Consider the following 13,690-nt stretch of genomic DNA (forward strand, 5'->3'; position numbering starts at 1 on the left):
TCTCAAAAGCTCAAAATAGGTTGAAATTTATTTGGTCGAATGGTGAAAGGCTTGGCGCAACACTATTGGTGCCGGAACATGGAATTCAAATTTTGAACGTATTGTTGCATTGATGCTGTTTTATTTTATTGTCATGGCGGACGTCTGATTTAGTCTTGGATTTGATATGAAGACACATAAATGCTATCGAGTATTGGCGTATGACCTCTAAAAAACATATAGAAGTTAAATATGGGGAAGTGGGGAACGGTAGAGGCTCTCATGGTAAGCCGATAAGGTGCCAAAAAACCTATGCTAATTTGCTTCAGAGGAGCATAGGGTGGGATTACGGCAATTTCGGTCCAAAAATGAATCTAAACCTAAAACAAAAAAGAGGAGATTTTATGAGACTGGACATGTTGTCCAATTTGGGGTTTTGACTCTAACAAACAAAATAGACCAGAAAAAAAACTGATAAAGTATCCAAAAAGCCAAAGCCAGCTCGAACTTACCCTACGACGTCATTTCCGTCCTTAGTTTTTCTTTGTTGGTCCATAAGTCACTGTCATTTAGATTTGATCCAACTTCCAATGGTCTATTGAGGACCAATCCAACCCATTATAAGATATATATGTCGACGTGCATGACCACAAATTGACCCCAACTTCTTCTACTATTAACTGTCATAAAAAAAAAAAAAAAAACAAACATCTTCTACTACCCATATATACATCTACTAGGATTCCGTTCATTTCTTTTTGCACATTTTTACAGCCCAAGTATTAAGAGGTCCGCCATCAAAGACCTGTAGTTCACCTGAACAATGCTCATGATCTACATTAGTGATTAGACTACCTTCTGGGTCGAATTACACTTTCGCCAAGTCATCAGTTCAACCGGAAACAACCATGGATCAAGTTGCGGTCAACTGTCCTAGAAGAACTTCACAGTATGCCGATGATCCTACCTTTCCATCTTAGGAGGCTTCCTCCTTTCCAGCTCCCTTACCTTCTCAACCAACTCTTGAATAGTATTGGATGCATCCTGCAAAAACAGAAACCAAATAAGGGCGGCAGAAAACATCACAAGTAGGACAAAAAACAGAACACAAAGTCACAGAATGGATTCTACCTGCAGCTTCTTTCTCAACTTGTTCTCTTCATCATCTCGTCGCTGCCTCTCATCCGTGAATATATCAATTAGACTGTCTTGTTCCTTGTTCAAGAACTCGATCTGTTTTTCTGCTTCTTTCAGCTGATCAAAGACAGGTAGTATATATTAGCATAAATAGATTTTACAAGAGAGAATCTAATACTCGGATCTGTTGCCCAGTTTTCCTGAGATTTCAATGAAATAACTTGTAGAGACAAACACCTTGGTTTCAAGTGTTATGTTCTTCTCCCTTTCCAGCATCAAGTCCTTAAGCAATTCAGCTGGAGCCTGTTCGTCCTGTTTTTTCAATCTACATAGAATGAAATAGATGAGAATGACTGCAAGGTAAGAGTAAGATCACAAATTACAGAATGAAAACCCAAAATGTCACACAAATACTTGGATGAAGTTGGTGAAAAGAGCAGGCGTAAAGGTCAGAACACATACTTTTCTTTCAGTTCATGATTCTCCTTTCTCAATCGCTGCACAATGCTCAAATCCTCCAAATTAAAATCATTTCCCTGCCAAATAAACAAAAACTTTTAGGTAAGCCATGCAACACAAATATAATACATCTTTTGCAATGCAAGAATTGTAACTAAAAGTGACTATCAGTAACCTTTGACTTGGATTTTGTGGCAGATAAACTGGTTCCTCTGCATGGTGTACACTCTTGTTGGGATTCAGTATCGTCCATATCTGAAGATAATTCAGTCACAGCTGGACCATCTTTTCCAGAATAATGCATAGCAGTAAATGACTTATGAAAACTGCCATTCACTTGCTTATCACATACAGCAACATGTATGTCCTTGTCCCTAGATTCCCTACCGCCATTCACTTGTTTATGCACGTTTCCACCCCTAACATTGGCTGGCGAAGGTAGTGATTCCCTACCGCCATTCACTTGTTTATGCACGTTTCCACCCCTAACATTGGCTGGCGAAGGTAGTGATTCCCTACCGCCATGCATATGTTTATGCACGTTTCCACCCCTAACTTTGGCTGGCGAAGGTAGTGATTCCCTACCGCCATTCACTTGTTTATGCATGTTTCCACCCCTAACATTGGCTGGCAAAGGTAGTGATGCTTCAGAAGAGCTTGATTCTTCCCCGGATCTTGTTGGGGTAAACTTTGTTTGGATTTGCACTGTACTTTTGCCTTTTCTGGACACATGTATATTCCCATGTCCACTGTCAGCCGTTTTTGAACGGAATGTATCTGAAAGTGAACATGGTCTCTTGACACCTGATGTGGTACCGTCCCTTTCAGAAAGAAAATCAGGGGAAGTCTCTACAGATGAAAAAAAGTTATGGATGGATTAGTTCAACATGGATCCTCACACCAGTACATAACAGCAACATCAATAGCAAAAGCAAAAAACCAAAAACAATTCCTGCCGCATTACATAAATGGGGTGTCCCTAACATACCTTTATCTTCAGCATTGTTGACCTTCTTATTACGTCGTGCAGCATATCCAATTTTATGACAATTAGTAGACCTACATATGCAATAGTTTACGCCCATTTGTGAGTATTAAAGCAAGAAACAACTCACAAGAATCTTGACTCAGGATGCAGAAAATTGTAAACAAACAATCCAATAACTACAAACCAGTATGTCTTTTGCATTTGCACTAATTTTGCCTCGAGTCTTGAAAGAATTGTTGTACGCTCAAACCCTTGCTTGTCATGAGCTGGTTCAACAAAATTGGCTTCTAACAGACCTGCGAGATAAAATGCATCAGAAGCAAACTCAATTTCAGCTACTTAATTCAAGTCAAGGAACTTGAATGCAGAAACAAAACCTATTACACCGCGGCCATCACTTCCTGCAGCGTTCCAAAGCCGCCAAAATGGCTGAGAAAAAAAAATTCATGTAAAAAAATGTCTCAGAAGTTCAGTGATCGACCTGTGCTTAAAGAATATGTTAACCATCGTTGCTCAAACAGCAGATGCAACAAATGTGACAAGTAACGTAAAAAACTAAAAATACCTTAATCAGTCGATTCTTGTGATAGACATTGAACCCCTGAACATCAATATGATGTTTTGCATCCTTCACAAACCCAATGGTGACAGTAGCAGCCATCTGATTTCGACAGTTGCACAGAATCAGAAAACCAATAGCGAAAGGAGAAATGAAAATGAACTTAAAACTTCTTCATGAAATACTACACTTGTGTTGTTTCTTTAAAAAAAAAAAAGGATAAAAAAGTTACATTTGCATCCTTGGGTATCCCATCAGCAGTACTAGGCTGTGGCTTATATGTGACTTTTTGGGACATCATCATATCATTCACTATGTTGTGGTGCTCAACATCCTTCCCACGCAGAATAATTCGGAAGTCGATTGGTAGCCGCAAATATAGAATTGCTGCATAACTCTGGAGTCAAAATGAAGTAACAAATCAATAACAAATAATAGATGAAGAGAGACTGTTGCTCACTTCAAGTTAAATCAGCGGCCATGTTTCAAAATTATCTCATTTGTGACTATTTTATTTAGAATAGAGGGTTTTGACTTAGTTAAAACGATTTAGGCAAGCAGAAAGGTAAAATCTGACTTTACCCTCAATGAGTGCCGGTAGGTCAAAAAATGACGAGAATTAGGAAACTGTTTAGCCATTTGTATATTCTTTTCATCGCGATTGACACCTCTGATTTGAATATCCTGCAAAATCAGACACGACATATATTCTGCCATAATCACCAAAGAAATGAAACAAAATGATATGAATAAATTATACAGCTTAGGAATCAACATACATGTGGATCAGCATCAAAATCAAGCTCCAACTGTCCTTCATCATCCTCCCAAAGATTGTAAATAATTACTCGAGTGCCTTGGTTTTTCATCAGATAGAACTGTGCAGTAGGTAAAAATAAATTAATGACAAACAAGCTGGATAACATGGTTGCATACTGTGTTGCCTATTTGTAATAAGTACCTGGTGATCCAAGTCTTCTTCTCTAGAAAATGGTGACCACTCAAGTATCGTTTCCAAATTTTTGTTCCAATCGCTGGGAGAGGATCGTCTGATCCTGTACCAATCTGCTCCTTGTCTTTCATAATCAAGCTTTTCATCCACAGGACAAAACACATCATTTAATACAGGTCCAATGCTAATAAAACACAGTGATCATATTTAATGTTGAAGAAATATTGACTAATACAAACAAGTGAGCATAAAAAAAGATTTCAGTTATTCTACAGACAAAGGAGCAACATGTAATTCAGCCAAAGAATTTGTTTGTTTCTGTGGGATTGTATGCGTTCATTGAAATATTATAACTTACAAGTTACAAGCATAGAAAAAATATAAAATACGGGCAATCGGGCATATAAAAAAACTCCCAACAATTAAAGAGAGGAATTAATCAACCAAAACACCAGCATCCACAAAACGGAGTCCTCCACCTCAAAATCCAAATGCTCCACCCTATCAATCATCTTACAGCATCTTTTTTTTCTTTTCTAAAGACACCAAATCAATGAACCCATCCAAATAACACTGGTTTGACAATAGCTAAGGTCCTCAACATAATATCACTGAAAGCAAATTGTTCTTGCCAAGACAGTTAAAGAATGATTAAAGCAGACGTAAACTATCCAAGCAGGCCAATACTCATACCTGAGTATGAACATGAAATACACCAAACCTGCGGCTAAAGGGGGGCCAGTTGGAAAGAATCAACTTAACTCTTAATTTCAAAAGGTTTCCACATCAATGATGCCTCAAAATGTTACAAATGGCTTGCGCTGTTTCATTCTAGCCTAATCTTTAAGTTTCGACAGACAATAATGAAATAACTGGATAAAAACACTAGATGACAATTTGCATAAAGTAGACAAGGATGACAAAGACAATATAAATGTCATTACCATGGGAACAACAGTATCTTCCTTTCCTGTGCTCCTCAAAAATGTGTAAGACAGCAATCCAATGCTCTGCGTAGCACTATAAGCAATTGCAAAAGGTCTCTATTAGTTTCAGAAGTAAAGAGAGAGAGAGAGAGGGTGTAAACATGCACCAAAACTCAGGAAAACAGTTCACACCTTTTTTTTTTTCCTTTTTTTTTTTTTTAAGGTTACTGATTTAACCAAGACTAACTTAATGACTAATAACAAACAAATGTGCCTCACTCCACATTATAAATCAACTACTAACTGCGGAAAAAAAACAGTTGACACTTTTTTTTTTAAGTTACTGATTTAACCAAGACCAACTTAATGACTAATAAAACACAAATGTGCCCTCTTTCCCCATTATAAATCAACTACTGACTGCGAAAAAACACAAAACAAATATAAAATCCAACTATATAAACAATGCAGAAGCCTGTGCACATGCACACCAAAATCTGAGCAAAAGTGATCTACAATTCTAGATCATTCTCATTTGTGGAAAAGCCTACAAGCACGCATGGTTTCTCAACCTTACAACTAACCAATTTGACACTTTTTCCCTCTCTTATTTTCTTTGCAGATAGGCTGAAGAAAATAACCACTACCTACCTAACAAAAAGGAGAAAAAGCAAAACAACTATGAACAAAAATTTTTTTTTAAAAATAACCTTTTTCCATCTTTTCCACAACAACGAGAGAACACAATCACGTCTGCCCCAAGCCTCATGGTACTTGTTTTAAAACCATTTCCATCTGCATGAACAAACAACTAACATGATTGTTTGGAAAAGGGTTTTAAACGACAAGTACTTTGGTTAAATTCTAGTTCTATACATTGTCCAATTGTGTTTGCGATTTTGCTCTTTGTAGAAAACCCCAATGACATGCAGTCTCGTATCTTATCTGGATTCATCCCACCACCATTATCTGCAAGGGATTTCAAATGAATTTATTAAACAGGAATGATAATGGAACCTCTTGGCATTTTGCAGAAAAACATCCAACAAGAAAATAAAGAAGGCTGATTACCTTCAATCAGCAACATTCTGCTTCCGTCTTTCGGATTTTCAAGCATATCTACCTTAACATAAGTAGCACCAGTGCAAACCTGACACAGGAAAAGAAGATATATGTCCAAACAGAGAGGATAGCTAGAGTAAAAAAATTTAACAAGAGGAAAAGATAACTACCTCATCTATTGCATTGTCTAATAGCTCCGCAAAAGCTGCAAAACATCACCTAGTCATGCACCAAGCATAGAGATACAGAATCAATGTTAAGTAGTAGATCAATCAAATTCAAATCTACCTCCAAGAGCCCACTTATGACTGGTTGCATTGGAATGCAGAAACTTGGGATGAATCCTCACATGGTCCATCCCGCCTGCATATTAAGAAAACGTCGTTGAACATCGCCATGCTCGATCCATATAAAAGCACATGCTAAATCTTCAGCTAAGATAACTACAAGACTCTTCAATTTGACCAATACAACCCATACCAAAGCCAAATTCACCCTTGCATGTTACCGAGCACACTTACAATCAAGTTTTTCAAGCCCAAAATCTCTAAAACTAACATGAAAATCAGTGTAGTTTTCGAAACCAAAGAGATAGAACACAATGCAGCAAGAGAAACAGAGAGAGCAGGAGCAGTAAATTACCAGCAGACGAATCCGCATCGCCACAAGGCACTAACTCAAACTCCCCAGCCTTCCAAAACTGCTTGCAGTAATTAACACTCAACATCCCCCTCCCGGCCCCGGACACCGCCGGCGCCGGCAACATCCGCGGCAACTCCTCCTCCTCCGGCGAAGGCAGAGGATCCAAGACCGGCATAATCACTCCCATCTCGTTCAGCCTCCTCTTCTTCAGCACGCGTCCCAAAACGGCGTCGTCCTTCCCGTTCTCCTCCTCCGACTCCGAGTCCGACTCCGAGTCCGAGTCACTACTGCTCGTATCAAGCGCGATTACCGAGTCCGGCGGCACCGCCGAAATGGCGCCCTTCCGCCTCGGCGAAGAGTGCGGCACGTCGTTCAGAAGCTCCTGCTTCACCACCGCCTCCATCTCTGTCTAAGCTTCCTCTTCTCCTTCAAGGTGACGACTCGCGAGGTGGTAGCGCGTTATATATAGGTGGCGGAAGATTTCAGATAAAGCCGACTAAACTAAACTAAACCTGAGGCTTTTACGCTACGGCCAATAATCGCAACTTCGCAAGGATCTAGCTATCCACTCTGCCTGCCTAATGAATGTCGATCACGGCCAAATCTATAATACCCTAACCTTCCAAATTTGAACACGGTTGGGACGCCATAGCCTCGTAGTAATTCAAAAGCCCATATGGTCTTTAATTGGTACAAGAAAGCTAAACTACACTAGTCATAATAAATTTCACTTTTTCTATAGCTAGTTTGTGTTTTTTTTTTGGCAAATAATTCAATGATAAAACAAAAAACGTAAGATATGTCACGGATTAACCTACGCGGCAAAATTTTCGACTTACAAACAGTGATGATCGAATAATTTGCGGTCATTTAATTGTTTGACAAGTATTGGCATGTTAAACGTCAAATTGACGACAACTAACACTCTTATTATTTTACTTATTAAATAAGGAGCGTGTCGTGATGGGAATGTGAAACTATTCCGAACGTGAAACTGATTACTTATTTATGAATAAAACCAAAAGAAATTGGATGTTAGAAAGAAAAAAAGAAAAAAATACTAATGTGATTGGATGCATTTGCTCTAAGCCTTTCAAGACTTCGCTCAAGATAGGGAGTTCGCCCCAGAAGACATTTTTCATATGTAAGATAAGATTTGACATTATCTAATGGTGTAGATAATAGATAAGCTCACCTTACTAGTTTGAATTATCTTGATGACGTTTGATTAGATGAGTAGCCTGTTATTATTCGGGATGTAATCTATGAACACTATTGTACTAATGCTATAAATCCCCCTCGATGCATATTTTTCATTTGAATATAATAAGTCAGGCGGGGAGATGAGCCTCCCAGCTAGACCTGTAAATAGACTGGATTTGGAACGGATCGACCTAAATCCTAATCCGTTTAGTAACAACATAATTCAACCCGACATGATTCAAAAACTAGGCCGATCGTTAATAGCTTAATCAAAATCAGTATCCGGTGGATTAATGAACCCCCAGTCTACTAGTTTGATCCGTTTTTTTATAATGAGTACTCTTAAATTTTGAATAATACTATTTTTTTTTATCATGATACTTCATAAAACTTCCCTAAAACATTGAAAGAATATGAAGAGTATCATCGAATGTTTAATCAAATAACAAAAATGCTTCTTAGAACAATACACTAAGGTAAGCAAAATATTGTGTTTATAAAAAAAATATTAAATAATTATAAAAACGAATCGGATCAACTAAATCCATATTTGATTTATTAAATAAACGGATTAACGGATTCGGATGGTTACCGGATCAACGGATCAAATTTTCAATCCAAAGTCATCTAATAACTACGGATCCAGACCAATTTGGATCAGAATCTGATCCATTGACAGGTTACTCCCAACTTGGCTGGGTTCCAAACCCTTCAAAAAAAAAAAAGAGTTAAGAAGTAAAAAATGGATTGAAAACTGAAAAAGATAAGGAATACTAGAATAGAGTTAGAATGCATTGAAATTTGAGAAAATATTGGGAAAATAACAATTGAAACTATGGCATCTAGTGCACACTATTAAAGGATTGCACATGGTTTCATCACTGAGAATAAGTGGTCCAACTACTAAAGGATTGGACATGGTTTCATCATTGAGAATAAGTGGTCCCAATTGAGGAACATCTTGCTTGTTTATTAATAAAAATTGAAGTTGAATTTGTAATTCAAAGTTACATATGAAAAAGAATGGAATTGAAACTAATTAGAGCATTAATGTCTTAACATATTTTAATGGCTGAACTTAAAAATCCTTCACTAGTCTTTATTATAAGATCACCATCATAACCTCTTCTTTGATCTAAAAATTGAAAATGATTCAAAATGGGTTGGAAAGTGAAAATGTATAATGATTAGTACCAAAGTTCGCTGTTAGTTTAAATACTACTAAAAGATAGGAAAAGCATCCTCTCCTCATGCTTACTTGCCTTATATAACCTCATATCTCAATCTTAGTGCAATTTTTTGGGCAAGTTGGTTGGATTTGCTATTGTCTTTACCCTCAAACCCAGTTTTTTTTTTAGAATACCCTTAAACCCAGTATGGTCTTGCAAAGAAATAAAAATCTAATTTGGAGTCTGCATTAGAATAATAGTGTCAAATTCTCTATCAACTATATGTCCAATCTCTGCAACACCATAACTTGGCCGTTCGCACTAAAGGGAAGAAAGAGAATAAACAAAGAGATGGAAGAAAAGTGAAGAAAATAGAGTAGCTAATCAAATAAGATGTAATTTGGTATAGAAAAGAAAATGAACAACAAGTAAATTGTGGTCACACGATGATCGTCAAGATAGGACATGAGGAAATATGAGATGAAAAGAGATGAATAGAAGATGGAGTCCTAAAAGATAGAAGAAAAAGACAGTCCAGCATCCAATGCACTTGTTTCTTTTTTTAATTGAGAATGAATTATTAATGGCTTCAGATGTGGGACCCATTAATGATCTCATATGTGGAGCCCATTACTTTTTATGAAAAATATATTCAAATTGAATGTGATATTCAAAAGTTAGACATGAAGAAAATTGAATGGAAAGTAGAAAGTTTATTGAAAATTTTAAAGATTGGAGAACAACAAATTGGGATAGTGGTAATTATAAAAAGATTTGGATCATCACCTTGGTAGAGAAAAGTAGAGCTTGATAACTTCTCTCGTTGTTCTTTATAATACTAACCGTGTCCCCCCGCCTTCTCTTGTTATTTATAGGTTTTAGCTAGGTCAAATGAGTGTCTATTCGATTGAACTATGGTAAGGGGATTATGGTCTTGAGGCAGTACCATGTTTGCGGTGTTATTCCTCAGTACTATGTGTTCTATTATCGGTGTTTTTTTGTTGTCAATCAAATGATGAATTGCTCTTACACATGGTTTAGCAATTTTTGGACAAGGTGCAGAAGAGGGCGAAATGAATATTTTGGATGTTGACTGCAAGATATATTATGACTCCTAGGATCATTGGTCTTTCAGTTTCTTGTTTTTTTTTTTAGAGAAAGAGATAATTTCATTAATTTGTTCATGGCCAGAAGGCACGTACATCATATGTTGTCTCATACCAAAAGTACTAGATGGTCTAAACTACTAAACACATGATAGGTAACCCTCACTGTTGACAAATAAGTACAACTTTAGACCTAGCCAATGAAGGCAAATCCAACACTACCTAAATCCTTGCTAGAGTAACTCTAATCGCCTAATACCTCAATTGGTGTACCATTAGAGCAACTAAACTTAAATAGCAACATACTTGAAGCTTCAACTGCTAGGTACCGAAGAAAGGAAGCTTAGAGCTTACCTTTGCCCTTCTCTATATGGCTAAGCTCTTGACCAGTTTCAATAGCAGGGTAAGTAAGACGCAGATGAGTCCTACTCACCATCTTCTGAGGATGAGGAGTCTTATTCTTACTCCCCAGAGGCCTACCAACCTTCTTCTTTAGGATGCCTTTCTCACTTTCTTTGTCAGTTTCCACCAGACCCAAAGCATCTGCTTGAAGAGTAAGAAACGTACCCCCCAAGATAGTTTTAAACTTCTTTGGGGAAAGGGTACAACCTCTATTCCTGCTTCTCTTCTTGTAAACCTTAAGTTCCACCTGCACATCCTCTGTAGGAGGAATGGGTTTCAGAACACCCTCCATAGAGGCCGATTCCGAGACCACCACCTCATCCATAACGGTCATTGGCTGTAATATGCCTTCCGCAACCATTCTTTGCACAGTACCAGTAGAAGAATCCAATCCTGAAACCGATCCCTCCTTTCTTAAAGGTTATCAATTGCTTTATCCAAGATCCCATTAAAGGTTAATTGAAATCTCTATGAACACTAACTTATATTGAATCAAAGTTTGTTCTATCTAGCTAACTACACAAGGGATCTTCCCAGGGCTAATCAATAGTATTATTCTTTGTTAGTAAGCTATAAGGGAAAAGTAATTGGTCAATCTATAAGGACTCAGTGTTGTATACTAGTTGGTGCTTGGATTGTGATTAGAGCAAGCTGGTCTGAAAGTATAATCATGTATTGTTGGCATATTTTGTTGCTTTGTGGCAGATGAGTAATCCAACCAAAATAAAGAAACATCTTTGACTTCATATCCTGAATAAGAATCAGAGTTTCGTTTTCAATAAGGAATGATGAACAATAGTTATTTGAATTTGATTACATTCCCAGCGTGTTTTCTAGTTTTTGTAGTTATGAATATATATAATATATATATATATATATATATATTTTTTTTTCAATTGGTTTATGAGAAGTCTAATTATAGAACTAGCAGTAATTACTAAGTACGAAAGTAGTATTGCAGAACAAATTAGCTAGATGATTTGCTAATTGTTGTATAATATAAGCACAACTAATGTGATAGGATCTCTCAAAATGCAAATGTGATATTCATAGGTGTCATCACTTATGGAGTTCAATACAGAGCCTCTAAGCAATGACAAAGAGACTGCTTAATCTGTGCTTGACATGCAACAAAATAACAAAAGTAATGAGTTTCATAATATGCTTGCGATTGTGAATGAGTTTACGGATGGCTCGAACTCTGAAGCTGAAGAGGATGACAGCTTTAATTTGCGTGGAGCAAATAGGCCAAATTGGGCAAAAGGAGGAAATGTGGAATACTTGAAGTTCAATGATGAAGGGCAAGCTGTGGAGCCAGAAGCAACTGTTGCAAGATGGCAACGATACCTTGGCATAAAGGCCACATATCATATGTTGTTTCAGCTCAATGTCTTTGATTGGCGCGAATTTCGTAAAGGAAAGAAACTAGATGAGGCATGGGATGCAATCAGGGTAATCATACTTACCTACTTAAGTCCTAATTTATAATTTTAACTATGACATTCTGATTAGTTTAAAGTTTAATCATTTATAACTTCATAATTTAATAACATTTTTTGTATATGTGTAATATTAGAGAACTCTTGATTGGTCGGACCCCGAAACTCAAAGGAAGAGTGGGAGGATAAGGTTTGTGGTGGAGAGGAAGTTGAATGATCGTTGGAAGACATTTAAGGCGAAACTTCGGAAAGTATGGTATACCCCAAATGTTGGCACTGAAGAGCGTTTTAAATGCAAAGATGGGAGGGTAAGCAAAACGCAATGGATTGCACTAGTTAACCATTGGGAAGATAAAAAGGAACACGTATGTCTATGGGATGCTTAATGTTTTGATATGGTTGTGTGATATTTGTCCCCAAATATGAACTTTACTGTTATAACTGTGCAGTAGTAGCAAGGGCTGAATATATCTATGTTTAATGAAATTTGCAAAAGTATGGGTAGTTTATAAACTACCTTACTGTATTATATTGAACCTTGATGCAGTGGCGTTCTATTGTGAACAAGAAAAGTCGGGCAAAGCATAAGATGATGCACACAACTGGCACAAAGACATTTACAGAGATCAGGAACAAATATGTAGGTCGTTATCATGTTATTGCATAGCCATACATAGTGAATTAATCTACAAAGTGTTACGTATAAGAGTCATTGGAGCTGCCATATATGAACTTAGTCACTCTAGCAGCAAAAGAGAACGAATTAAATTACGAGTATCTACTGTGAGAGAATGTACTAGTTTTGAGAGAATGTAAGTAGTAGGTCTTAATCTGTGGCAATGCAAAAGTATACATATATGGTGAAAATTTGAAAATAGCATGATATATAGTACCAAAACTTTGTATTACAAACGTATGTTGTATGAAAGGAAATTTTGCAGGGATGTTGAGACGAATGCACACGTACTAAGAAGTTTAGCACTTGTACTACCAGTAGGAGGGCTCGGTTCAGTAAAAATTGGGGTTGTTATTTAAAGGTATTGTCTAGCTAACTAGCCTCAATGACCGAATAACGTTTGCTTATTTTGATCTTGAAATTTAATTGGTTTGTGATAAACTGGTTTATCTTATTTCACTTCTCATGATATTGTTTGTATTGCCTCAAGCAGATTGTTATTGGTAATCATGTTATGAAGCACTACTACAAAAATTGAATCAGACGACAGCTAAAAACCGTCGTCTGATATGGAGGTAAAGCGTCGTCTATCGAGGCGCCGTCTGATGAAGATCAATTGTAGGGAACCGTCGTGTGAAGGGCTCAGCAACATGGGGCGCAGCATGTCGGCAGCATGCCTGCAGCCTGTCGACAGCATTAGTTGTTGCGTGACTATTCTTCAGACAACGGGCGACTTTAGAAACTGTCGTGTGAAGGCAATTCAGAGGTCACTTTATTTTATGCTCGTTGTGTGACTTTCATTCAGACGACAGTTTTTCAAAGTATCCATTATCTATTTTACATTCAGACGATAGTTTTTCAAAGTATCCATTATCTATTTTACATTTAGACGACAGTTTTTATTTTTGGGCCATTGTGACTATTGTGCACATACGACAGTTTTTTCTGTGGTTATTATTGTCCTAATAGAATAATTCAATGCATGTATATT

The 13,690-nt window shown here is 37.2% G+C and overlaps 1 protein-coding gene across 2 annotated transcripts; it reads right to left on the minus strand.

Annotated features, from left to right (window-relative positions):
• Positions 1-677: 677 nt before the first annotated feature.
• On the minus strand, positions 678-7,361 carry LOC112177259 (protein MICRORCHIDIA 7). 2 transcript variants are annotated; one of them, XM_040511223.1, is made up of 21 exons: positions 6,705-7,361; positions 6,351-6,425; positions 6,233-6,267; positions 6,072-6,150; positions 5,877-5,969; positions 5,711-5,795; positions 5,019-5,094; positions 4,084-4,212; positions 3,902-4,000; positions 3,705-3,806; positions 3,355-3,519; positions 3,129-3,224; positions 2,941-2,992; positions 2,748-2,859; positions 2,564-2,634; positions 2,191-2,424; positions 1,751-2,058; positions 1,579-1,652; positions 1,354-1,441; positions 1,111-1,233; positions 678-1,023 (listed from the first exon to the last, which is right to left on the minus strand). In XM_040511223.1, the coding sequence occupies exons 1-21, from the start codon at positions 7,105-7,107 to the stop codon at positions 943-945; spliced, it is 2,580 nt and encodes an 859-aa protein (XP_040367157.1). In that variant the 5' UTR covers positions 7,108-7,361; the 3' UTR covers positions 678-942. The 2 variants fall into 2 exon arrangements, with proteins under 2 accessions (XP_040367157.1, XP_024171323.1); XM_024315555.2 differs by having other exon boundaries at positions 1,751-2,424.
• Positions 7,362-13,690: the final 6,329 nt, after the last annotated feature.

This window comes from Rosa chinensis, chromosome 7 (genome assembly GCF_002994745.2).
Source record: "Rosa chinensis cultivar Old Blush chromosome 7, RchiOBHm-V2, whole genome shotgun sequence".
NCBI lineage: Eukaryota > Viridiplantae > Streptophyta > Magnoliopsida > Rosales > Rosaceae > Rosa > Rosa chinensis.

Excerpts from the sequence above, each read along its gene's own strand:
- LOC112177259 (XM_024315555.2), bottom strand. The coding sequence starts at position 7,107 with ATGGAGGCGGTGGTGAAGCAGGAGCTTCTGAACGACGTGCCGCACTCT. Across the intron at positions 5,796-5,876 it reads CGCAAACACAATTGGACAAT|ATGGAAATGGTTTTAAAACA; the intron begins GTATAGAACTAG and ends TTGTTCATGCAG. Across the intron at positions 1,442-1,578 it reads AATCATGAACTGAAAGAAAA|ATTGAAAAAACAGGACGAAC; the intron begins GTATGTGTTCTG and ends CATTCTATGTAG.